Here is a 25,937-nt window from a genome sequence, read left to right on the forward strand (position 1 = left end):
CTCTTCCAGGCTATTAAGAAAGAACCATCATGAGATGAAAAGAACAAACTTCCATGGGCTATGTGAATTTTATTCAAAATGTGTACAGATCTTTGTTATCTTGATGGGAACACTAAGAAAGCTCTTAGGTCAAGGCGTGGAGTATCAAAGGGGTGTTGATCAACAAGTTGCTTTTGATAAAGTTAAAGAACAGTTTATTTCTACACATTCTGAGACATTTTTCTTTAGGAAAAGATTGTCTTGTTACCGTTGATGCTGGCATATACAAGTTGAGATCTGTAATTTCCCGAAAAGTTCTAACGATGACAGTTGGGTGGTTGATTATGCCTCAAAAATCCTAAATGACACAGAGTAACGCTATTCAGTCATAGAGGGGTAGTTACATGCATGTATTTTAGCTGTGAACTATTTTCATACTGTAAGTTGGGGAAGAAAATGTACTTTGCAGACTGATCACAAGCCCTTGGTTCATTTCCTGTCCCCTCGTAAGATGAATTGTACTGCCGGTTAATTTATCTCACCTTCCATGTATGGATGAAAGACAGCTGGATGGTGAATATGGTAAATCTGAGGTGGATGTAGTTGCAAGTATCCTTGACGTGTGTGCTGTTAGTGAACCTAAATTGACTGAGGAGATGTGGAAAATGCAAGACTCTAAGGATACCATTCAGTTGATAAGAAATTATGTCAATGAGGATTGGCCCTCCATCAAAACTTTGCAGGCTACTTTACACCCTTATCATCAAATTTCAGAGGAACTGAGTGTTGGATATGGTTTGGTCTTCCATAAGGCTAAGTGTAGTCCTCCTGAAGGGATTCATACTTTCATACTACAGACCCTACAGAACACAGTGGCCAGACTCATCCTGAACCTTCCTAGACTTGCCAGCATCACCCCTCGCCTCAGAGAGCTCCACTGGCTCCCGGTCCAGAAGAGATGCCAGTTCAAAATCCTCACTCTGGCTTTCAAAGCCCTACGCAATCTAGGGCCATCGTACATCAAACACAGACTAAACCTCCACACCCATGCAAGACAGCTACGCTCCGCCACTCCCAACCTCACACGCACACCCTGCATCCATCACACCCAAAGCATTGGCCAGGGGCCTTCTCCTACATCACAGCCAAGTCCTGGAACATCCTACCCCTTCACCTCCGAACAGCTCCCTCCTTAATGGTGTTCAAGAAAAAGGCTCAAGACATGGCTGTTCGTCAGAGACACAGCATGCTCCGTGCCTGGAGACCCTTACAGGTGACAGTTGCCATGCTTAACAAATAATTGATTGATTGATATGAAAGGCTAGCCATTGTGGCACAAGGAAATATCTGCTTTGAGAAGTCTCATAAGATCACATTTATGGTGGCCGAACATGGGTTCTGAGGCACAACATTTTCTGAAACTTCACAGTATGCTTGAGTTTTTACAAAGTGTAACTTCCAAATGATGCACCCTTTGAAGTGGCCTCTGAATCCCTGGCACATTATTGGTATCAACACAGTGAGACCTTTTAAGAAGCTTCTGCCTGCTTTAGGATTTGTCGTTTGTTTGTTGAGAATCTTACCACTCCTACTATTATTGACTTCCTAATGGACGTTTTTAGCAAGATAGTTATCTAGTGTCACTGGCTAACAACTATTCTGTGCAACTGAGATCACATGAAATGAACTAATTTTTATGGGAACATGGCATTTTTCATTATACCATGCCTTGTATGACCCCTCAGTATAAAGGTGAAGTAGAAAACTGCTCCCTAAAGCACAGTGTCCACTTGTCCATTTTCACACACAAATCTGTAATTTCAACAGTTAGGAAGAGATTATGGTCCTACAGAATTTCACCTAACTCAGTGACTGGAGTAAGTTATTTTATTTTGTTTAAAGGTAGGCAACTTGTGTCTGATTTATGCCCTGGTGGCTCAGAAATAAAATTTATGTTAGCAAGCAAAAACAATTCACTTGCCGACTCTCAGTTGGTTTCTGACAAAGTAAAATACTGTTAGTTAAAGTCTAAATTGAGGTACCACATAAAGCATTCTATTCTTCCTCATAATTCCCATGTTGTAGAGCATATGAGAACTAAGATGACAGGACATGTTGAGAAGGGAAGTACTGAGTATACCAAAACCCATGAAAAATGTGACAAATGAACAAAAAGAGAATGGGATCACCCAAGATGAGAAGTATTGGAGCATTAATCGCTTGGCCAAAACTGTGATTAGCAGTAATGTAAGTGGTGAATTTGGAGACTGCACATCCAAATCGCACATCCAAATCAGAACATGGTGCAATGCTGGATGTGTCGAAGAATGCAAGTACTGCCGAGGACTCTAGACCTTTTCCATCTTATGGATGGTTGTGATCTGCTCCCTTTTCCTGAAAAGGTTACTGAATCACCTACTGTTGTTTGTATTTCTGATTCTTCCATTGGCCAACAGGTTAAATTGCTTGCCGGGATTAGAACCCCTTCTTGGAGTATTGCTGGGGACTAAATCCTTTTCTTTGGTGTGTTTTTCAGTTGAGGGAAATTATGTGTTGCGCATTGCCATTATTATAAAATGTTTAAAGTTGTCCTTTTTACTGACAGTTTTTCTCCTCTCTTTTGCCCAGCCCTGCCCCTACTTTCTTTCATTGGTCTGGCCATGGAATGTTGGTGTTGTTGGACCACAAACTTCTTGCCTCCACCCCTGATATTTTTCAGATTTTATTTTTTGTGTTCTTAGGACTCTACACTTTACCACTGCTAACATGTTTGTGCTGACTCCCTAAAAAACATGTCCCAAGTCTGCCACTGCACCCTGAATGCAACCTTAAACTGCCAATTCGACTTTGCAAAATAGCCCTCTGGCCAAGCAAATAATCTTCTATTACTTAGTAGTCACCCTAAGGTTGACAATAGGCAGCCCATAGAGCAGGGTGCATTCGAATTTAAAATGGTAAACTCAGATCTTAAGTTACAGTTTTGAAGATGCCACATATAGAAAGTTGGCATTTTCCTTTCCTAACTATTGGGGGCCTGCAGTCTGTTCCTGGGACATATGACTGGGTGTAGTTGGTAGATGAACTTTGTATATTCGGCCCAGATATTCACTCAATAAAGGGATTAAATGTGCACAGATGAGTCATCACTGGCAGGATGGGTGAACGAGTTGGGCACGCCCCACATACAATTCAATAGGCTGTAGCCTGCCTTCACATAAAGCACTTCACATTAGCCCATTGTGCCTGCAACTGGGTTGGAGCCAGGGCAGGGGAGGCAGGAAATTCCAAACACTTTAAAAAAAAAACTCTAGAAACATCTACCTGTTTCAAAGAAGGTACCAGGTATAAAAATAGGCTGCTGCTTGAGCCCTGTTCTACTGCTTGAACCCAGACTACCAGAGTGACTCCAGGGGCTAGTTTTCTGGCCTTCTGATCAGACTCTCAGGGACAGAAAAGGCTCCGTCCATCTTAAACCGGCACCTAGACCCAGCCTGAGTGAGCCCTGACGCTTCAAGTTGTGCCTGTACAGTCCTTGGATCATTGACAGTAGTGCTAGAGGTGCCCAGATAGACAAAATCCAAAACTTGGGACTTTTTGCTTCAAAAGTACTCCGCTTCAGCCAAGTCCCAAAAGAAAACATGCAACAAAAAAGAAAAGTGGGCAGAGTATGAATACCCTAACCCACAGCCTTGGCCCTGAGATTCTCCTGGGACCCTGCCAATGCAAAAAAAAGCATTTTTTTCAAAATTCACGTTGAAATTCGTGATTATTTGCAAATGTCACCATGAATTAACTTAAAAAAGCAAGCGCGGTCTACCATACTTGTTTTTAATTAAACCACCAGGAGGGCCAGGCCCTGGGGGCATGCATGTTTAATTTTAAAAATTGAGGGGGGCACACGGGGCCCCCATCCAAGAGCTTTCTTGAGCCCTGGGAGCCACCACCTCCCCTGTCCTACTTATAAAATAAACATGTGGGGGGACTCGCAGACCCCCCTGGGCCCTGGGGACCATCACCTCTCCAGGGCTTTTCTTTTATAAAGAATTGACCCCACTCCTTTAGCTATATTTGGCCTTGGGACCACCACTCTCCAGGGCCAGCTCCTGCCATCTCCGAAGGAGCCCACCTTCGGGAGATAGCTGTTTGCTTTTGCTTGGCAGGAGCTGTCAAAATGCTCCCACTTGCTGGAAGTGGAGTTTTCATCTCTTTCCCTGCCCGCAGACATGCATGCAGGGAAAGAGATGACAGTGTTGCTCCCACAAGCAATCTCCAGGTGTGTTGGAGCAATGCTGGATCCCACAGGACGCAGGGTGTGGCTGGTGCCGCTGGGGCCATGATGTTCCCCCGCGGTCCCCAACATTTATGAAAAAAATGAATGAATATTGTCATGTGTATTTATCTTTGATCAATACACAGGGCAGGATTCATTCTGGCACGATGCTCATTTCACAGAAATGAAACCTCAACGGCAAGCATTTACAGATATAAACAAAGCAGGTGCCCAAGTTGAAGCTTCATGACTGTGAAATAGTAAACATCCTAATTTGTTGCGTATGATGAATACAAAGCAAGTGTTTTTCTCTACATTTCTACCTTGAAAAGTTATCCATAAACTTTCGTGGAGGTGTTTGCATTCTTGCTTTTCTGAAGCACAATATCTCATGTAGTGCGACGAGTGGGTTATTTCTTGCCATCTGCTGCTGAGACCAGAGATTGTGTCCTCCCTTTTAAAAACGACAAGTATGTTAAATGGCCTAGAACCTGCCCATTTGCCCCCATATACATTAGTGGAATGCAATGTCTTACCACCCTTTTCCCAGGCTGATGGACAGCTTGCTAAATGTCACCACCAGTGCATTTCCCTCCGTTTTTGGAGATGTGTGCTTGATGCAGCTGAACACATCTGCACCAAACAAAGAAGCACTTACTACTGTAAAGTACAAATAATCCAAGTGTGTTTTCTCTGCAGTTCCACCTTGAAAAGATATCTGATGAAGACGCTTGAGGAACAATCGCATTGGCAAAGTTACAGACACACAAGGCACTATACATTTACAGAATGTGGTAGCACTTACTAATTAGCCAGTAGGAACTACTCCAGTTGGGTAGACATTCAGCACAAAATGGTGGCCTATATTTGGATAAACATGCAGGGCAAGATTCATTCTGGCAAGATGCTCCTTTCACAGAAATTAAACCTCAACTGAAAACACTTAAAGATATAAACAAAGTAGGTGCCCAAGTTGAAGCTTGACTTCTGTATAGTACTAATCATCCTTATTTTGAGTACATGCTCAAGCTAAAGCAAGTGTTTTTTCTCTGCATTTCCACCTTGAAAAGTTACTCGTTAACCTTAATGGAGGTGTTTGCATTCTTGCTTTTTTCAAGCGCAATAGCTCATGTAGTGGATGTGATGAGTGCTGCTGAGACCAGAGATTGTGCTCTCCCTTTTAACTTTTAAAAACTACAAGTATGAAAAATGGCCCATAAGCCCCACCATTTTGGCCCCGCCCCCTATACATTAATGGTATGCAACACCTTTCTGCCATTTTCCCAGGCTGATAGATAACTTACTAACATGACCTCCTACCTCCCTCCCCCCCTCGAGCATGTTTCCTACGGATTCCGGAGACACATTTTTGTTGCACAGGAATGTGACCATATCTCCACCAAACAAAGAAGAACTTCATGAGTGGCTGTTATCAATCCCCGACTTGCATGGCCAAAGGTTGTGGGTGGTGCGGGGTTTGGTGTTTTTAGAGTGTTAGCCTCAGGCCTCCGGCCAATCCCCATCACACACAGCGATGGTTGGACTGTTAAAATTACTTAACGTTAAAAAAACATAGAAATTCACGAAAAAACTAAAAGTTAGAGGGATGTTATAGTTGGGAAATATAATTAAAAAACATATAAATTCAATCAAATAAAACAGAGGTTACAGGGACATCATTTGGTTCTGAATTTACTTGCACAAAACCATAGAAATTAAGCAGTTATAGTTAGTTATTTCAAGTAACTATAACTCATGCCCTAAGGTAACTATAGCTTGTGCCCTCATCATGACCTCCTAATAACCCCAGACAATAAATCACTCATGACATCTTTGATAACATCATCGATAATATCAATGTAACATTTGCAGTAAAATTATTGAGGAGAAAACTATGCAAGGCGAGCACAAGTTATAGTTATCTTAGGACACAAATTATAGTTACTCGAAATATCTCTAACTGCTGAATTTTTTTGGTTTTGTGTGAGTAAATTAAGAACCTAACTATAATGCCCCTGTAACCTTTGTTTTAAGTGAATTTCTCTTTGTTTTAATTATATTTACTAACTCTAACATCCCTGTAACCTTTGTTTTATATATATATATATACACAAACAAAGGCTAAAGTGACATTTTAGTTAGGAGCTGAAATAAGGTAAAAACTAACTTTTAGAAACCAAAACATTTCTGAAATTCACAAGTTACAGTTTACTAAACTAACTATAACTTGCGCCCATGCCATGCAGTGCTCATGAACTCACATATTACATCACTCATGATATGTTAAACAACATCATTGATGACATCTCAAATAAAGTAATTGATGATACCAATGATGACATCATACAATCAATGTGACACTGTCCTATAGGGTTTGGGGACTTGCAGTAATTTAATACACTACACCCGTGGATAATTTTCTATTCACCTTAATGGGCTAACCCCCATAAACTCATCACATGACTCGCAATTTGAGTCAATGGGTTGACATGTATACATTTATCACTGTAAAGACACCTCATTTTAGGCCGTATGGACAATGCGCTTTACTTCAGTAAAATACACTACACACATACTTGAGATGAACATAATGGCATACAACCTAAGAGCCATACGTATAACGCCACTATGAGATAAATCACCTCTCAGTGGTGCATACCTACATTTTACATTGTTCAATAATTTGTAGTGCCTCAAAATCATTAGTTAAGTTCTGGAAGTAAACATGCACGGTTCATAGAATTTGTTCATACCACTGTATTACAACTGTTTAACATGGGCATGTGCCTAGGTATTCACTGGTGGATAATGTATTATCAACTGCAGCTTTGACCTTTCTCGACACATTTTTGGAACCAGGCTTTGGTTTTAACCCGCTACCTACACAAACATACCTCAGCAACCCACATCAGGTACGCTCAGCCTTTATTTAACATGGAGTACTTCTTTCACCCGAAATATTATCGATTTGTAAACATTTAAGATACTCAAGTACACTTGTCTTACGCTATGTCCTTGCTATCAAATCTCAGGTTTACATTCAGTAATTCTATGCTGTACACAGTTTTGGTGTTAACGCTGATATCTTCAGTGATTTCATCAATAATGTCGTTTGAGATGTCAGCAATGATGTAATTTAATATTTTGTGAGTGGTGTAATATGTGAGCTCAAAAGAAGGTGCTTGGTGTGGGCACAAAAGTTAGCTCAGTAAACTAGGCCGGCTGAGTAAACAGATGTGCAGATGTGGAAAGGGGATGCTGTACTTATGCAGATGTTTCTCACTTGAACTAGTTTTCCCTTTAAAAATATAATTTGCCTCAAATTACTAGAAAGTACACACCTAACATTTTAATCCTCTGCTCCCATGCCTGCATTAACATTTCAGTGATCATTTACTTCAGCCTGCTCTTCAGCAAAGGCTTTAAATTGAACAGTTCCATTCCAACAAAATGGCATTGAGGAATACAAAAATGGCAGCACTCTAAATGTTCATTATTGCTCTGTGGTGATGCCGCTGTTGATTACCAGGGAGTTAATTGACAGACTGCTGTTGGTGTTGTGAAAGCTGGATTTATTACTAATGATTTTCATGTATTTTAGATTAAAGGTTTGCACAAAATTTGACTAATATAGAAAATAATGTGCTACTTGTAAAATAAGCCCACTTGAGTGGGTGTTGTTAAATAAGAAGTGTCTTTATTAAATGAATAATAATATTAATTGAGGTGCCTGCATTTAGAAAATTGTAGTAGTGTGTCATATTAGTGATTTTACATCATGTATTTTAGCTTTATTAATTATAGGCCTTAAGTTAGTGAGGTTTGGGCCTAGTCTGCACTGCCTCATATTAAGCTGCACTGTTCGATAAAATTTTGGGGATGTATGTTCAGAGAAATAGAGATGTGTTGTTCACACTTTGTTGACCAAACGTTACCAGATGTCTTTAACTTTCTCGTGAGAACTGCCTGCTAGATTGTCTTGTAGCAGAAATCGTTATTTTGTATACTGGGTTTTTATTTCTATTGGACTAATTGTAAATTACGTGGGAAGTTCTTAAGGTGATTCTAGCTCAGCCCGATCGTACAGATGGGAAGGAGGCTTATTCTTTTCCATCTGAGGAGCTGAACAGTTCCTGATGATTTATTTCTATCTTTAACTTTATTGCTTACATTTCTGATCCTGTAGACTGCGCAGCAGCAGTGTTCCTGGATGCCACCAAGGCCTTCGACTCTCTGGCATGGCAATATATGTTCGCTTTGCTGGCTTGGGTGGGGTTGAGCTCTAGATTTATTCAGCTGATTCACCTGCTGTACTCGCAGCTGTCCATCCTGCTGAGAGTCAATGGTACCATTTCTGACCCAGACCCGATTGCCAGGGGCACTCGCCAGGGATGCCCACTCTCTCCGCTACTTTTTGCCATCACTTGCGTCAGCATCATAACCAAAGGGGCTTGGCATTCCGACAGCGCCCAGTTTTAATATCCATGTATGCGGACGATGTCACCCTATATGTTTGTGATCTGCGGCTTCACCATGATGTTGTGTTATATGAGATAGTTGGCTTTGGACGGATCTCCAGGATCACCATCAACTGGTCCAAGTCGGTGGTGTTCCCCTCTCCGAGGCTCAGGTGCAGTTTTCCTCTAGGTACCCCCTTTGCTGGGCTGATGGACCAGCGCAGTATCTGGGTATTTGGCTAAGCAGGGACGTTGACACGCTTATGTCAGCTAATTATGGCAAAGCTATTATGTGGTTGGAAGAAAGGGTAGAGGTGTGGCGTTCACTGCCGCTTTCACTGATGGGTCGCATTGCGATAGCGAAGATGGTTATTCTGCCCAAGTTTTTGTATCTCTTTATTAATCTACCTCTTGTCCTTACTGCTAGTTTTCTGAAACAGCTTTGATCCGCCCTTGTGACTTTGGCCTGGGCTGGTCGGCAGCCCAGAATATCATGGGGAAAATTGACACTTCCGTTTGAACGAGGTGGGCTGGCACCCCTAGATCTAGCACTATACTATTATTGTGCCATCTTAAGTACATGTGCTGGATAATGGTCACTGCAAGTTCCGCAGCTATGTGGTGGCTTCACTGAAACTAGGGATGTTTGGCATCAAACATCTTGTATTAATAAACCCTTACTGATTCCATTGATGGATTTATTAAGACATGCACCCAGAGGGCACCTTAGAGTTGCCCCCGACAATCTACCAACTGCTTGTGCGCTCACTGACCTGTTCTGACTGGTCTGCTACCAACAGATGAGAATCTGACCCCCCAGGGTGACAGCCTGTGCTCTCTGGAGGTCAGAAGACAAAGCCTGCTGTGGGAGAGGTGTTTACAAACCCCTCCCAACATGATGACCTACAAATCTGCATTCCAAGGCAGGCAGCTTCAAAGTAGGCCAGTACCTTTGGTATGCAGAGCTGGGCTTCCTAAGAGGGAAATCCCATTGTTCCTGTCCCAGGGCCCATCTGGCACCTGGAGAGGTGGGAAAATTATCTATGCAGGAGATGTGTTACATTTCCAGGCTGGACACACCATGGGAGGACCCACCTGCAGTGGACACAGCCTAGGAAATTCTGCCATCATGTGTGTAGTGGAATTTAGGACCGCTAAACAGGGTGATGTCCACTCACCATAGGAAGTGGTCATCTAGGGCATGTAGTGACTCAGGGGTGAGTAGCCCATTGGCTACTACCCTTCACTCCCGATACTGCCCCCTAATTTGAGTATATAGGGGATACCCTGATACCATATCCATAGATCTTCGCTGGACACAAACAGAGTGGACAAGAAGCCCACTGAACTCGAGAACCGAGGAGCACGACTGACTTGGCCCCAACCCTGCTACCCTGCCTGCTCCACCCGACCCTCGAAGAGCAACTGACCTGTCCTGCCACTGCAGCCTCCAGGAAACTAGTAGAGCTGCCAGTGCTTTGCAAGTCACCAAGGATGTCATTTTTGCCTCCATGATACCTCTGGGGAATGCTTTGACTCTTTGCACAGTGTAACTCATTTTGGTGCACCATATAAAGAGCTAGCTTCATACAAACGTCACTTTAACCTTTGTTTTATTCCGTTAAAAAAAAGAAATATGCAGCATAAAAATTAAAGACTCTCTCCACTATGCTGGGAACAGTTCTAAGGGCAGGTTTGGGATTCCGTCCTTGGGTGATGTGCTCTGCGGAGGTTGATTCAGCCCTTATTAAACCCTGCTGTGCTGCATGAATAAGGCCAGCCAGCACAGCAGGAGGCTCTTTAAACAAGTAAACACTGTCCCTGAAGTGAGGGAGGCCGGTGTAAAAGTTAGACTTTGCAGCACCATGATAAAAGTGCATGTTCATCCAACCATCCCTAAAAACCGAGAAATTAATTTAATTCGTTTTTTAAAATGCTGGGATGCTGGTCAGTCATTGGAAAACCGAGAGTGTCAGGCTAATCCAGGACTTCTGGTCATCCTAATTTCCATGTCAGCAGAGACATGTGGAAGGTGCAGCAAGGTTCTGTTGCCTGACAGTCAGGGCTTGAAATGCCTTTTATGGAAATGCATGTATGGGAGCGTGCCTCAGTGTACTCCCGGTACTAACTGGCAAGTAGTATTTTACAGTCTTTTATGTGGCCGTTGGGCACAGTAGTCAGAGAGACGGCTGACGTTTAGGAAAATTCTTCCTTCACCCTGACTGAAGACCTTAAAAGAAAGGCTAGCAGCTGTAATTGCATTTCAAGCATGAACTGCCTTTTCTTTCGTACCCTTATCCGTATACTTCATTAAATTGTTCACTTACACTCACACAGCCTGCACCACAAATTGAATTGAATTGATAGTAGCTGAATTCATTAACTCATCAGTACTCAAAAATGGAACACACAAAGGCTGAGTAGGTTGCTCTGGGTTTCTAATCCATTTCTCGCCAGTGGATACTCAACCCACTGAGCTGTTTTTTGGGCCTGGTAGTTGAAGTTTGTTTTGTCAGTAGTCATTAGGCTAAGTGGTAGACGTCTTGCCAGTGTCTGGCCTACCTCATTTCGTTTTTGTACAATGAATGAAACAAGTATGCCCAAAACCAATAGCTCCAGCTTGCATTTTGAGCTGGATGCCATGCAGCATTACTAAAAGAGAAAAAAAGTGCTATGACGTGGTCAGTGCTGGCTGCATCGTAGTGCTTTCTTTCACTTTACTTGCAGCCATGCTGCAGAGCAGCTGCACTGCTATATAACATGGTTAAACAAAACATTGACAAAGCCAATATCTCAGGCGTAGGTGAGACCTACAGGCTTCACTGATGTTCATTTATTGCAGTATCCTCTGTTGAAAATGCTTTCAGTTGTACAGCTTTGATTCCATCAAGATGGTATTCAGGTGTGCCACACTTTTGTTATAAATACAGAATATTGGCAATCTAGTTGCTCAATAGAATTATCACACAGATGAGGAAGATAGTGTGAACAAATTGAACATGTGCTCTCATTTTAGCTTCTGGAGCATCTTCCATAACCTCTATGAGACAATCATGAGAAAAAAACATCTAACGTGGTACAGGAGAGTCAGCATTTTTCACAGAGTAAGTCACATTAGAACACACCACAAGTCCTACAATTAGTATGGTACCACCAACACCTGATTTATGTAGTGAATAAAATATGTTATCATCCTTTATATGTGCTCCTTTTGTTCACCCTCTTAAACAGGTTGTGGCCAGCATTTGAGGACTGACTTGTTCCCCTCCTAGGTGGCAAATCTGGACCCTAAAAGTCAAGATGTACCTAATATTTTAACCCCTTCATGGACATCTTTAACTCAAAAATGTCTGAACAAACCTACACCAAAGCACACCTTGTGGGTAAAGTTCTGGTGAAGTTCTATTCAACAGTTTATTGTGTATTGCTTTCCAATTTTTTCTACAGCAAATTAACACGGGCTAGGAACATTTTAGGATGTTCTTCTTCTTGGCTCCCATTTGAGGGATCATCTCAACACTTTCCAAAAAGCAACAGAAGTGCATGAACCTTTTGTTTTTTTAAAGTGTATTGAAGTTTTGTCAAAAAGGTGCCAATGTTCTTAGCAAAAACGTTTTTACAAAACTCTATTCCTATGAAAACTCTTACCTGTCTATAACTACACACTGGTGAACAGGTGATCCAAGAGTAAAAAAATTATATGTTTGTTCACAAATATTATGCAGCTACTGTCCGATAAGGACAAGTTACTTCCAAACTTGGTACTCAAACTAGAAAAATTCAAGGTTGTCTCCAGTTTTGAGATGAACTGCCAAAGGTGTGTATGGGTCGCTATAAACATATTGGAAGAAAAAGCAATTTCCTTCCCAGCAACTGTATATAATGAAGACCATCTGAATTATATTCTTAGCCGGCATGCTGAAAACTGTTCATTATAAATGTCTTTGTTTTATCTAATCGGGGAAATGAGAGGCAAGTCATGTATGACAGGTGTCTGGAATTGAAGATTTCAAGAAATATATTATTGTTGCTCAACTTAAACCTGCCCTTGAATGATGACAAGCACAACATTGGAGAGTTAATGATTCCCCTCTGGAATGTTTGTGGCTTCCACCCAAATACCATTCCACACTGGACCTCAGTTGACCTCCATGCAGACTAACATTTAGTACAAGATGAAAGCGCTGAGGATACGTTGCATCAACAGACAAGTTACTTATCTTTGATAATGCTCTTTTTGGTAGATAGCTAGCTAACTGCAGAATCTTCACATTTAAAATGTCCCACAGGTTCCAGACTAGACCTGAAAATGTTCTCTGCAGTGCTGATGTTAACCATTTCGTGGTGAAGTACAGCTCCACATTCCCTTCATTCTGCTCTGTAATTGATGGAGCAGAGCTACATATAAATGCTACCCCTGTGTGTCAATGTCAGTCTTTTGGTTGACTTTTTCCACACTCTTGGACACGGAGCACAACAAATTGTTTGTTCCAGTGTGCATGTCTCTAATTTGGGACTTTTTTAGTTGTTAGAAAGAGACCACTCAGCAGAACAGGGAGGTGGGAGGGCAGTGAGGATCTGCAGTAGTATCCCCCAGTATCAGCATTACAAAAGGTAAGTAACTTATTCTTCTCGTAGATACTTCTAATCACAGATTCCTCACCTTCAGAATACAAATGGCTTCAAAAGGAACGTATGTCAAACCTTTTAAGAAACCACATCTCAACAGGTGTCCCAGCAAGTGGCATAAATGGACTGTAGAGGGACACCTGGCAGCAAATAAGACATCATCAACCTCAGGTGGTAAATAATACACATTCAGCTGTCACCACTTAATCTCCATTCATGACGGTGTAGACTACGCAGGTTTGGGTGTAAAACCCTGCCTTGCTGCTGCAACAGAAGATCCTTCCAAAACAGTAGCCTGATTGTAGGATGGATGTTCATGCCCAGAAGTTCCAGGTACAACATCCTCCTGGCCCAGTCTGGAGCAACTAGGATGACTGAACATTCCTGGGAAACCTAGTGAACCGCTACCAGGCTTGGCTACCGAGCACCATCATAGAGGAAATGGCCCTGCCTAGAGAGTCTGCAGTGTCCAGCCCACACCTGATGGTAAACTTCACTGTGTCCCATCCATTCACCAAGCATTGGTTTTGGATGATGTGGCCTTCTTCAGAAAGTATGGGGAGCAGCTGAGCAACCGAGTTCTATAATGCTTGGGAGTATCAGCCCAAGAGACATGCGGTCATCACTGACCGCAAAGCCAAGCTGGCTGAAGAGAAAATTCTATTTCTGAAAGTATCCAGTCTCTTGGATTCCCTATCAAGAGGAGTTGAGTGGAAGGGAATGCATTCAGGTTAATATAGGCTGTTGAGGTCTGTACTAATAAGCTGTCGGGGGAAGGATGCTGGGAGAGGAAATCTGGGTGTCCTGGGGTGGGGTAATGGCAATGGGCAATCATGCTGTGCACAAGACCCCTCGTGCAAGGTTTAGTCCAGGCCCCAAGGAGAACATATCACAAAGGGTTTACTTAAACAGGAGCACAGGTTCGGCAGAGCTCACACCTGGATGAAGAACCTGTGTCAAGACGTTGGTCTTGACCTTCATCGCAGGCAGTTGTAGATGAAGGACCTCCATTGCCCTGGGCTTCACTGTTGTGAAGGAAACAAAGCCCAAAGGGGTAAGCATGCCAGAGTCTGGGTAGGTGTCCAGGCTGCTTAGGTCACCCAGCTCCTCATACCGGTTTCCTTTCTGGTCAGGGTCATCCTCAAAGGGACAATACCCTTCAGGGATGAATGTCTGTTCAAAAGTGGCAAATGCAGAGGCTGGTACTGTCTGGACAGCGACGGAGTCAGTGTTGAGGCGGCACAGAGTCAGAGTCAATATTGGTTCGTTAGTTAGAGGTGTCGGTTAGGGCCAAGGATACTGGAGCTATGTTGGGCATAGACACCCATATCAGCTTCAATTCTGATCCAGGGGTGGATCCAAAGGGCTCACCTGGTTTCAGGGACGAACTGCTGGCAGAAACCCAGTTGGGGCACCTTGCATCTCTGTAGGACCGAAAGCGCACCAGAGGGAGTCGTGGCCCAAAGGTGGTGTGCATGACATCGTTCAATTCTTTTAGTTGGGCAGTTGTCGCTCTGACTTCAGGGAACTCTCAGTAGCATGGAGCTGGCCCAAACACCAGATCAGCAGGTGGCATGCAGTAGTGAGGCAGAGAAGCGTGCTGTTTGGATGGAGAAGCTAAAGAACACTGACTTCTTCTTCTGTGGTCTTACCCAACTTGGAAGAAGAGTTCTTGGAACGCAAAGATAATCGTCCCCAGGAATGGTTCCGGGAACAGACACGACATCTACCCCGGGAATGGCATGGAGCCTTCTTCTGCCACATCGCCAGGAGCCTCATTGCCAGCTCGCAAATTGCCTTAGGATGCATCAACTTGCACTCGATGCTGGCTTTGTGCTCATGATCCCACCTCGGGCACCAGAGACAGACCAAGTGGGGATCAAACACAGACATATGTCTGTGATATTCCCGCAAGGTTTAAAACCTGTAGATTTTGCCGGGGACATGTCACTAATAAACTGGCATCAAGAAGCTTAAAAATGGTTGATAAAAGGGGCTCTCTGGATCCACAAGTTTGATGCGGAAAGAAATGGACTGAGGTCAGCATGCCAGGGTGGCGCTTGGGCACCTCAACATCACTTCTGATGAGGACAATGCCAACACGGAGCCTATCGAAGCAAGCAAGTATGCAGGTTCTGCCAGATTGCTCCTGGTTGACGTCAGCCTTGCCAGCCAGCCTCCCTTGCCAGCTTGCACAGGTTCCTGTGCCCTAGGGTCAACCCCTGAGGTTCCTGTGCCCTACACTTTAGGACCAGTGCCCCGCCATTTCTTCTCTCTGCATTCTCACTTGCTGTTTTCCCACTTCCTGCCTCCCCAGTGCTCCTCTGAGGACCTACTTAATGGTGGCCGCAGCATTGCCCCATTGAACGGGTCCTCACCAGCTTACCCTGCTGCCAGTCCCCCCCCTCCTCTCATGGCTGACAGGCTGCTCCTGCCTGAAGTCAGCCTTGCCACTTAGCTTGCCTTGCCAGCCCACCCAGGTTCCTGTGCCCTAGGCTCAGTCCCCGAGGTTCTTGTGCCCAAGACTCCAGGACCAGTGCCTCACATTTTTACCTTTATGTATTCTTCTGCCCCGTTTTCCCACTTTTCCTACTTCTCACTTCCCCAGCACCCTTCCCAGGACCTACTTAATGGGGGCCGCAGAGTGGCCCCATTGAGCAGGTCCCAACCAGCTCTCCCTGCCGCCAGTTGCCTCCCTCCTTTTGTAGCCATCAGGTTACTCCTGCCTGAAGTCAGCCTCATCAGCCAGCCTGCCTTGCCAGCCCGCCCAGGTTCCTGTGCCCTAGGCTCTGCCCCTGAGGTTCCTGTGCCCTAAGCACCAGGACCAGTGCCTTGCTGTTTTTTCGTCCTGCATTCTCCCGTACTGTTTTCCTGCTTTTCCCCCTTCTTGCCACCCAGAGCCCCTCCAAGGACCTACTTAATGGAGGCCACAGTGTGGGCCTTCAGCAAGCCCATCTGTGCTCGTCTACAGCTAGATCGTGCCCAGCGCCAGGAACCCTGGTCCTCCGGACAACCACGGGTACTCCACTGCAGCTCTCCGAGTCCTGGACCTCAGATGCCACAACAACTGCTGCCCCGCATCCCCCCGCTCCACAGCAGGACCCTGTTCACCTGCCAATGATGCCATTTCACCTGCAACCTAAGACTACTAGCCCTCGTAGATACCTACGCCACTCCCATCACTCTGGCCGACAGCACCCTAGAACCACTCTGGTACCTCCTGATCAATGCCAGATCACTCTGCAAGCACGCCACCAAAATCTTGGACACCTTCTCTACCCTCATCCCAAACTTCATCACAGAGACATGGTTCACCTCCATGTCAGCCCCCGAGATCGCCACGGCGATGCCCAACAGATACAAGATGAAAAACTGTGATTACACCATCAAACACGGAGGTGCATCACAATCGTACACAAGGATTCAGTTTGCTGCACCACCACAGAAGACTAAACCATGCCAATCATGGAACACCTGAATTTCCAACTCCACACAGAGAATAATATAACCATCAAGGGCCCTCTTGCCTGTGACACCATCACAGACTTCATCGCCCCACTCGCTAGTGAATCCAAGCACTACATCTTCCTCGGAGACCTCAACTTCCACCTGGACAACCCCACAGGCAAAAACTCCACCAACCGACTCGATTGAATGGGCAGCATCGGCCTCATCCACTTGGTCACAGACCCCACACACAGAGCAGGACATATACTAGACCCTATCTTCACATCCAGCAACAAAGTCAAATACAGCCATACTGTGGAACTCACCTGGACCGATCACTCTATCGTCCACTTCACCATCAAAGCACCTCCTCGCACCATCCCTAACCCTCCCAGTACCTCCTTTTGCAGCTGAAGCAGAGTGACACTGAACCAGTGGATGGACATCCTTAACACCACCCAGCCCAATGCCGCCACCAATTTGAAACAGGCAGTAGAGAACTTCAACACCTGGTTCACCAATGCTGCTGACTGCATTGCCCCATCAAACGGGCCAAAACTCACATATCCCTCAAACAAGCCAGCTTTTACTCTCGGGAACTCACCGCAATGAAACACAGCTTCAAACAACTAGAAAGAAGATGGCGCACCACCAGAGATGACACTGACCGAATCACTGTCAATTTAGCCCCCAACAATTACCATCAGCAACTCAAAGGCATGAAAAAGGAGGCCCTGGCAGGCCACATTGAGGCTAGTGCCAACCACACCAAGGAGTTCTTCACTATTGTCAGAGTTCGTCTGTCAAACAGCCACTGTAAACTCAATCCCTCCTTCACAGGAACTCTGCGACGCTCTAGCAAATCACTTTCACAACAAGATTTCCACCATCTACAGGAAATTCGACCCCCAACCCACCAGCCTCCTCAACCTCCCCACTCCTACAGAAACTGCCCCGACCACCATCTCACCATGTGGAAGCAGCTCAGCACACTGAACACCTCAGCCACAATGAACTCCATCCACTCAGGAGCACCTACCAACCCTTGTCCCATCACCTCTTCAACCTCAGAAGGGAAGAGATCAGCCACCAACTCACTACTATCCTCAACACATCCATTGCAACAGCCACCTTTCCTGATGCTTGAAAACACCCTGGGGTCAGGCCACTCCTCAAGAAACCTTCCACAGAACCCCAGCGACCTCCAGAACTACCATCCCAACTCGCTGCTCCAATTCCCCACCAAAGTCATGGAGAAGGCCGTCAACCTTCAGCTCACCAAACACCTGGAGGGAAACCACATGCTAGACTCCTTCAATCCAGTTTCAGAACCAACCATAGCACTGAGACCGACCTGATGGCCTTCACAGATGACATCAGCACCCTACTCGACAGAAGAGACTCGACCACCATGTTCCTTCTCGTCATCTTAGCAGCTTTGGACACCGTCTTCCACCACATACTCATCAACAGACTAGACCAGAATGGAATCAAAGAAGAAGCACTCAGAAAGATGGCATCATTCCTCACAGATTGCACACAGAGAATCCGTCTCTCCCCCTTCACCTCGTAACCCAAGAGCACCATATGCAGCGTCCCTCAAGGTTCATCACTCAGTTTCACCCTTTTCAACATTTACATGATGCCACTTGCCTACATTGTCAGATCCCACGACAGCAATATCATATTGTGCGCTGGCGACACCCAGCTCGTCCTGTCACTCTCAACAGACCCCACCACGACGAAACCAACAGCATGAAGAACTTTGCTGCTTGGATGAAGGTCAACTGACCGAAGCTCAACATGGACCCTCTGGAACTTGGTGCCCTTGGCATAATCTCTAAAAGTGACCTCGAGCCCCTAACTAAAGGGGCTTTATGAGCACACGAGGTGCAGTCACTCTGGATCTAAGACTTTTATTTGGAATTCACGGCCCATATTTATGGGATTTTGTCACAGGGCAGCACAGCAAGTCACCTTGCTGCACTGCCCTGCCATAAAGGGAAGGGGCAAGAATGCACCGATTCCATGGCATACAACACATTCCTGTTCTCCCGCCCTCCCAACCCCCCTCCTCCCCACCCCCATGTGACGCTGTTTCAGCAGCCTAGTGCCAACACGAGCAACCTTGCACCATGGTGCAAGGGTGATTGTGTTGCCTGCAGAATTTTTTTTGTGTAGGAAGGGGCATCTTCTTGCACAAAAACAATCTTGGGAGCCTTTTCCTCTTTCTGTGTGTTGCAGAATGCAGCACACATAGAAAGAGGAAAAACGGAGGCGAAATAATGATATTTCCCCTCATTGTGCCTCTCCTGGGAGGCATAAGGTTTGGTGTATCCCCAGGTTTACAAGGTCTTACAAATCTTGGGATGCGTCAAAATCCATGCAGTGCCCATGGAACGCCGCCCTAATGCAGAGTAAGACAACACAGTGATTTGTGCTGCCTTGCTTTACTTCGAATCTATGAGGCCATTCAAGCCCACGCCAAGTGGCTTTGCATAGCCTTGTAGATACGATTTTAAGGTTTGTGTCGCTGTTGCGTCACACATCATGACGCAGCTGCAGTGCAAGGAGCTCTCATGTCAATCTAAATGGCCATTGCCTCATCAACTTGCCATTAAAAGAGAATAAAAAAAGTCAGCTAAAGTTCTTATTTTCCACATGCCACCTAAACCACACACTGCAAGCACATTTCAACAGCTGTTGCCCTTGGCCAATCTCTGTTTCTGCTGCATATGCGCTGTGGGAGACCAGAGACACCAAAAATTTACTGGACACTCGACAAGCAGGAAGAAGGCTACAATGAATAAAAGGTGACAATTTAGAAAGTTTGAATTATAAATAGATTATTTGAAGGTGGGGCTGCTACAGGACCAATTTATGTCATCACTAGGGTAGCCCCTTTCTGCAGTGCTGTATTTTGTATGGAAATGAGTTCATTTTCCTAATATCTTTCAGTAAAACGGAATATTTAATCTAATTTCCATGATTCTTCACACATGCCCTCCTTATCCGTATTTTTGTCTTTGCTTTCAGAATTCCAAAGAGTGGACAAAGAAAGTCATCAAGAACATTGCTGCCTCCGGCAAGTTTTCCAGCGATAGGACGATCTCAGAATATGCAAGAGAAATCTGGGGAGTGGAGCCTTCTGCAGAGAAGATTCCTCCTCCCAACATTCCCAGGGACTGATAACCTGGATGTGCCGTCAAACTTCATTCCTTTGGTGGTAGCAGTCTGGTTTGTTAGGGATTAGTGCCCTTGCAGCACGTGTGCATCAGTAGATGATCTTGTCTTTATAATGCATTGTTATCTTAAGAACAACCTGCGTCAGAGAGAGTGCGTGGTATGACTAAATCTGGGATTTCTAAAGGAGCTTGCATTGTACACAACAATCAGCAGTGAAAAGAGCTCACAGCTGGACATAATACTTTGACAAAGCTTGACAGATATCCCATCCACCGTATTAGAAGTAGAATAGGCTATAACTCGCTATGTAAAATGGCGGACGGAACACACTCCGCGTTTGTGTATTTTGTCCATCAAACTCTAAATGAGGCCAATAGCTTTTTACTTTTCCTACGTAATAATAATATGGATATTTCTTGACAGAAAATAAAAGTTCAATTCCTTGTCATGTGCACTTCTCTCACTAATCAGCATACTCACATGGGTTTCAGGATCATAAGCTCAAACTATTGTTAACAAGTTTTACTTCCAAGATGGATGAATAGCAATTTTCCGCAAAATAATAAAAAAAATCATTCTGAGTACAAACATTTAGAAAAGCAAACCATTCTATGAAAGAATCTAAAAAGCAGCTCATTGTGACGCTTTCTGCCTTCTCCTTTACCTACTCCTTCCTTCAGACATTTTCCAGTTGCCTTAAGTCTCAGCAGACAGAGGAGACCCCATGAGCAGACGGTTGTGGTGTCCCATCCCAGCCCACTTCCAATTTCAGACTTCGTAAAGCTTCCTCAGTTTCCTCTACCTTGGCGAACCTCCATGACCTCCTTTTCTTTTTGGAAATGTTTGTAATGAAAACTGCTACATTGTGACGTTAGTGCTGTAGACCAAACTTCCTCTGTCTTTTGGTTGTATACGTACAGGTGGCACTGAACGTTCCAGACTGACCTACAGCAGCTCTACAGCATCCTAGAATTATGCTGCAGATACACAAAGCATTACCGCCCCGGATAAAATATGAGTGACAGGGCACTGTGCCTTTCCCACTCAGATGTGTCTACGCAGGGTGCCTGTATCCTCTGCTCTAAAGAGGGGGCCTGATAAGGCAAGTTCACTGCCATATGAACACTGAAAGCTTTCGCATAAAAGTACCTAGAGAGCCACCTGCTCTGCTGGTTCCCCTCCCTAAAATAGCGTCTAGAATATCTACATATTCGCCCCCTCTACACTGTCTAATTCCAAGCTCTTATCATTTGTGAAAAGGAGGTTTTTAAATATGTATCCTTGGGGTAAAAGCGACCGAGGGGAATTCCCTAAGGTACGGCAGCAGAATTATCCCTGAGCAATTCTGCTGCAAGGTAAATCCATGACAGTCAGAATGATAGTCTTAGGGCCTTACTTTAGAGTTTGGCGGGCGAGATTCCCCACAAGTCCCTTCCGCCACATTGCAACAAGTGCATGGTAGCCAGTGGCTCTTGCAAGACAGCAGATGGGATATCTGTCACATTCTAATGGAGTATATCTCTAGCCAAACTCTAAATTAGCCCGAAAGTGAAAGGGGTGGGTCACTTCTTTGGCCCTGAAACTTACAAGATCTTAACTGGCTATGTCCTGTACTAAAAGCCCTGCGACCTCGGCCCTCTACCCCACCCTAAAGCTGATTATCATACTTCTCCGTTCATAGAAGTACCATAGTCTGCCATAAAACAATTGCTAACTCAGTTTGAATTCCATCTGTGAACCTTTAAGGACTGAATGCCTAGAACTCTGTGTGCAGTGGATTATGTGTGACAGCAAAATAGTAACTGGTAACAAAAACTCACATCATGTTGTACATTTGCTACAGTAAAAGCTGCAGTCGTTTCTCCCAGCACCCCCTGCAACTTTATATAAAGTGGCCCGACTCGAGGCAGCTTCCACTTCCTGATAAGTAATAAACATGGACCCCAAAACCAAAATGTGACATTATTTTATTTGATAATCTGGATTTAGAAAGAATTGGATGATACCGTGCACAGAATAGTACACATGAAGGGCGTCAAGTGTCTCATAAGAGACACTGCTTGGAGGGAAACCTCCCCAATGGCGAAAAACACACCTTGTTAATAAAATTGTTTAAAGTTCACGCATCAAGAATTTTCAATTCTATTAAGGACACGGAGGCGAGGTTTTGCTTCTCTTTCTTTACTTTGACCTTAACAGCAGCCAATCGAAAACAAATAAACTTTAAACTGTATATCCCATGAGCCCATATTCTCCTTCAATCACAGGTGTTAAGTCCCCCTATAAATAACGACCACACCCTAGTCCTTCCTCTTATTTGCTACTGCAGTGGCTAAGCTAAGGCCTATATTTAAAGGAAAATGACGGAGGGCGAAGCTGCGCCAAAATTGGCAGCACCGTGCTCTGTCATTTTCACAACACAGGGATGTGCCGTATTTAGTTGAATACAGCGCACCCCTGCGTTGTCCCCTGCGCTGGCACTAAATTTAGGTGCCAGCGCCCAATGTAGACATCCTTGCACCTTTGTGCAAGGATGTCTGCGTTGAGGGGTTTGATTGTTTATGTGTGGGGATGTATCCCTTCCTGCACATAAACAATCACTAATGGCGATTTGGCACTTCGGCAGAATGCAGCACACACAGAAGTACCAAAGCATCATTTTGAAATAATCGTTTATGTGCAGGAAGGGACACCTTCCCACACATAAACAATCATGTCTGGCACTTTGCTCTTTCTATGTGTGCTGCCGAATGCAGCACACATAGAAAAAGCAAAAAACTAGGAGGAATAAAAGTATTCCTCCTTGTTGCGCCTTGCTAAAGTCACCCCTGGGGTGCTGCCTCAGGTTTACGAACACTCATAAATCTCAGGCAGCATCAAAATGCAATGGGTGTTGCTGTGTACGCGCACAGCAACGCCCCTTCCACGCAAAGGGCTGCGTGTGAGGAGGGAGTATATACAAGAGAAGCATAATGCGAAGCCTCCGGTCCTGACATAGAATCATATAGCCTTTGATTAAAGGTGAATATTAGATTAAAGAGTGACAGTAGCAAGACCACTGAAATTATGTCTCATGGTAGGACCAAATTATGCGGTAGTACAGACTAAATTATGCGGCAAGAAAAGGTAAATTATGTAGCACTTTTTGTGATGGTAGTATTTCATTATTTTGTCATAAATACAGCAATAAGTAGCTGAAAGGTTGAGTCAACCTTTGTAAAAAGTCTTCCATGTGCAGAAATCCGAGTCACCATATCATTAGTAACTTTTTATCCGTTTGAGCTAGAAACTTTTTTTTGTTAAAATTTGCAGATTATGCAGCAGATGATGGGTTATGTGGCAAATACAGCAAATCCATAACTATGCAAAAATCTCAGCAGGTGCAGAATTACATAATTCCACTGGCCCTGACAGTAAGGCACCATACCCTTTTTATATCAGGAAGGAGAAGACAGCCAAGTAAAAATTCTAAGGGAAGAATTTATCAAAAAGCTAGGAGCAAAAATCTGGGACAAGAATGTAAGCAGGTGCCGAAGAGCACAGTGAAAATTAGGGATGCATGGCTTCGACACATCCATCAGTCCGAAATGGCTCCTTATATATGATGTTGACATGACAGCCTCATCTTGGATTGTGCACCTCTGTTAACATTCCATGAGCTAACCACCAATCTTAGTTTGACCTAGGATATACAGAGCTTGTCCATATCTCCTTTCTGGAATACCTGGCATTCACCAGCTAGATGAAGGAGAAGCACAAGTTTGACATCCTTCGGCCAGCAAAGCGCTTGTGACTTTATCTCCACCTCAGTGTTCAAGTGATCTCATGGAATACAGGGCAGCTCAGGTGGCACGAGCACTCAAAAACGGCAGGGGCACAGTGTCTATAGCTACACCGCCCTCAATGTGAGCCATGCCTCCTCCTCTGTGGCTCTCCAGAGGCCTCTTTTGAGTTCCCATCTGCAGTCTCAATAGTGTTATAGCACAGCAGGGCCTTGCATCTCCTCTATCATAAGCATATTCCTCATCTCTGGTTAGGTTAAGGATATTACATGATAGGAATGCTACGGACAACTGCTATGCTGCTGGCTCACCATGCACAAGTAAAATTATTTAAATGTCATGAATCAATTCAGTCTATGAACAGACATCCTTTTTTTATTAAAGGAATTATTTCATCAAGAAATGTGTTGACAAGCTAGTGCTGTGTGTTCATAAACAACACAGAGGTGTTAAAGTTATTGAAATTTGATTGACTGATACTCTAGTCCAATGGTTCTCCCAACCTGTTGTCCGGGGACCCCAGGCGGTCCGCAACACCTCCTCAGGGGGTTTGCGACTGCTTAGAAAATTATATATTATTAACAGATTAATAAAGTGTATATAAATAAAGTGGCTAAATGTACAACTGAAAATTATAAAACTTACTGTAAATGTCAAGGAATTTGAAATTGGAGGCTACAAATTAAATTAGTATCCTCAGATTGATTTGTGGGAGCAGTGCAGGTGCATCAGACAAAATATGATACGGAGGATGTGTGGCTTCAATTAAACTTAGAAAAGCTCCAACCTTCCTGTTAACATATTTTTTTTATTTTTTTTTATTTATATTCGTTTTAAAATTAAATAAAATATATTATAAATCTATATCTTCTTTGTATTGTTATGCGGTTTGCCTCATCGACAGTGTTTAGGGTGGAGTCCCCAACTTCTATTAATGACTCACTAGGGGGATCCCCAGATTCCACTAATGATTCATTGGGGGTCCCCTGGTTCCAGTAATAATAAAGTGGTGGTTCAAAGAAGTCAAAAGGTTAGGAAACACTGCTCTAGCCACTTGGAGATTCTGCATTCAGTTACATTGAAAATTACAATTTTAGGTGTAATATCTATAAACTGTTTGCATTGAGAAGCACAACTTGTCACTATCCTCTGAATCTTTATCTGGTACCATTGGGTGGGGTTCATGCTCAATTAAATTTGAATACTTCCATAATTGAATAATTTGTTCCAGGATGAGTCTCTAATATGTGCGGTGGACATACCCTCACGCCTGCAAAATAGGGAGGTTGACAAGGTTCTTGCAGCATTTGAGGGTCTCTGCCCTCTTGTATTATAGGGCTAAAGGCATGCACTCCAATGAGAATTACTTCCGTATGCTGGTGCAACATGTTGTGTTGTTACAAACAGACCATTTAAGAAATGTTATTAATGTATGCAAGGCTTATTTATTCAATGTAGGATGAATGTCATTGTAAAGACAAGCCTATTTGACAGCTTTGGCTGACTGTTTTGTGTCTTGTTTTGTGTCACCCTGTATTTGAGCCCTGTGATTTTGATCTGGAGTTGCATATGTATTCTTAGACTGGTGCTTGCTGGAGGAATTGAAAATGTTCCCTTATTGTATAAAGTGCTTATGTCTTGTAGCAGTTGTATCAGATATTAGAATATTAGCTACTGAAACTCTATGTCGCCAAACAGCAGCTGTTACCTGCCTGTTACTGGTCATTGGGACCCGTCTCACTTGAGTTTTGTCTAAGTGCCTAGGCACACTTCATAAGTGCAGTCAGGGATTATAAAGTTTGTTAGAGTGCGATCATTAGTGTATTTGTTTCTGTTTTCTCTGATTTCATGTGTTAATAAAAGTTGTCACAATTCTCAAATTATCTGCATCTTTTAATTTTTGGGGGAAGAGATTAAAAATCTCTGCTACTAATGGCCACTGACGTCATGTACGCAGGAGCAAAGCAACACAAACCTGTAAACTTGATATTTTCTTGAAATCCAGAGCCCAAGGTGGAATAAAGGATTCCTTTAATTTAGCTGTCTATTAGACCTTTGTAAGCAGACTAATTGCTGGGAATATGCTAAATTGTTTTCAGTTACTCCTAAATTGTTAATTTGGGTTTTGGTATACAAATTTGTTAGAATCAGGAGTGATTAATTAATCTCTGGGATAAGACAACAACA

General features: G+C 43.9%; 1 protein-coding gene across 1 annotated transcript in view; it reads left to right on the forward strand.

Moving 5' to 3' along the window:
- Positions 1-25,630, forward strand: part of PYGB (glycogen phosphorylase B) — a 635,794-nt gene extending 610,164 nt beyond the window's left edge. Inside the window, exon 20 of the mRNA XM_069235083.1 lies at positions 19,819-25,630. Coding sequence (XP_069091184.1) covers positions 19,819-19,971 — 153 coding nt within the window. The 3' untranslated portion in view covers positions 19,972-25,630. The remainder of the gene's footprint in view (positions 1-19,818) is intronic.
- Positions 25,631-25,937: the final 307 nt, after the last annotated feature.

Source organism: Pleurodeles waltl, chromosome 5 (genome assembly GCF_031143425.1).
Source record: "Pleurodeles waltl isolate 20211129_DDA chromosome 5, aPleWal1.hap1.20221129, whole genome shotgun sequence".
Taxonomy (NCBI): domain Eukaryota; kingdom Metazoa; phylum Chordata; class Amphibia; order Caudata; family Salamandridae; genus Pleurodeles; species Pleurodeles waltl.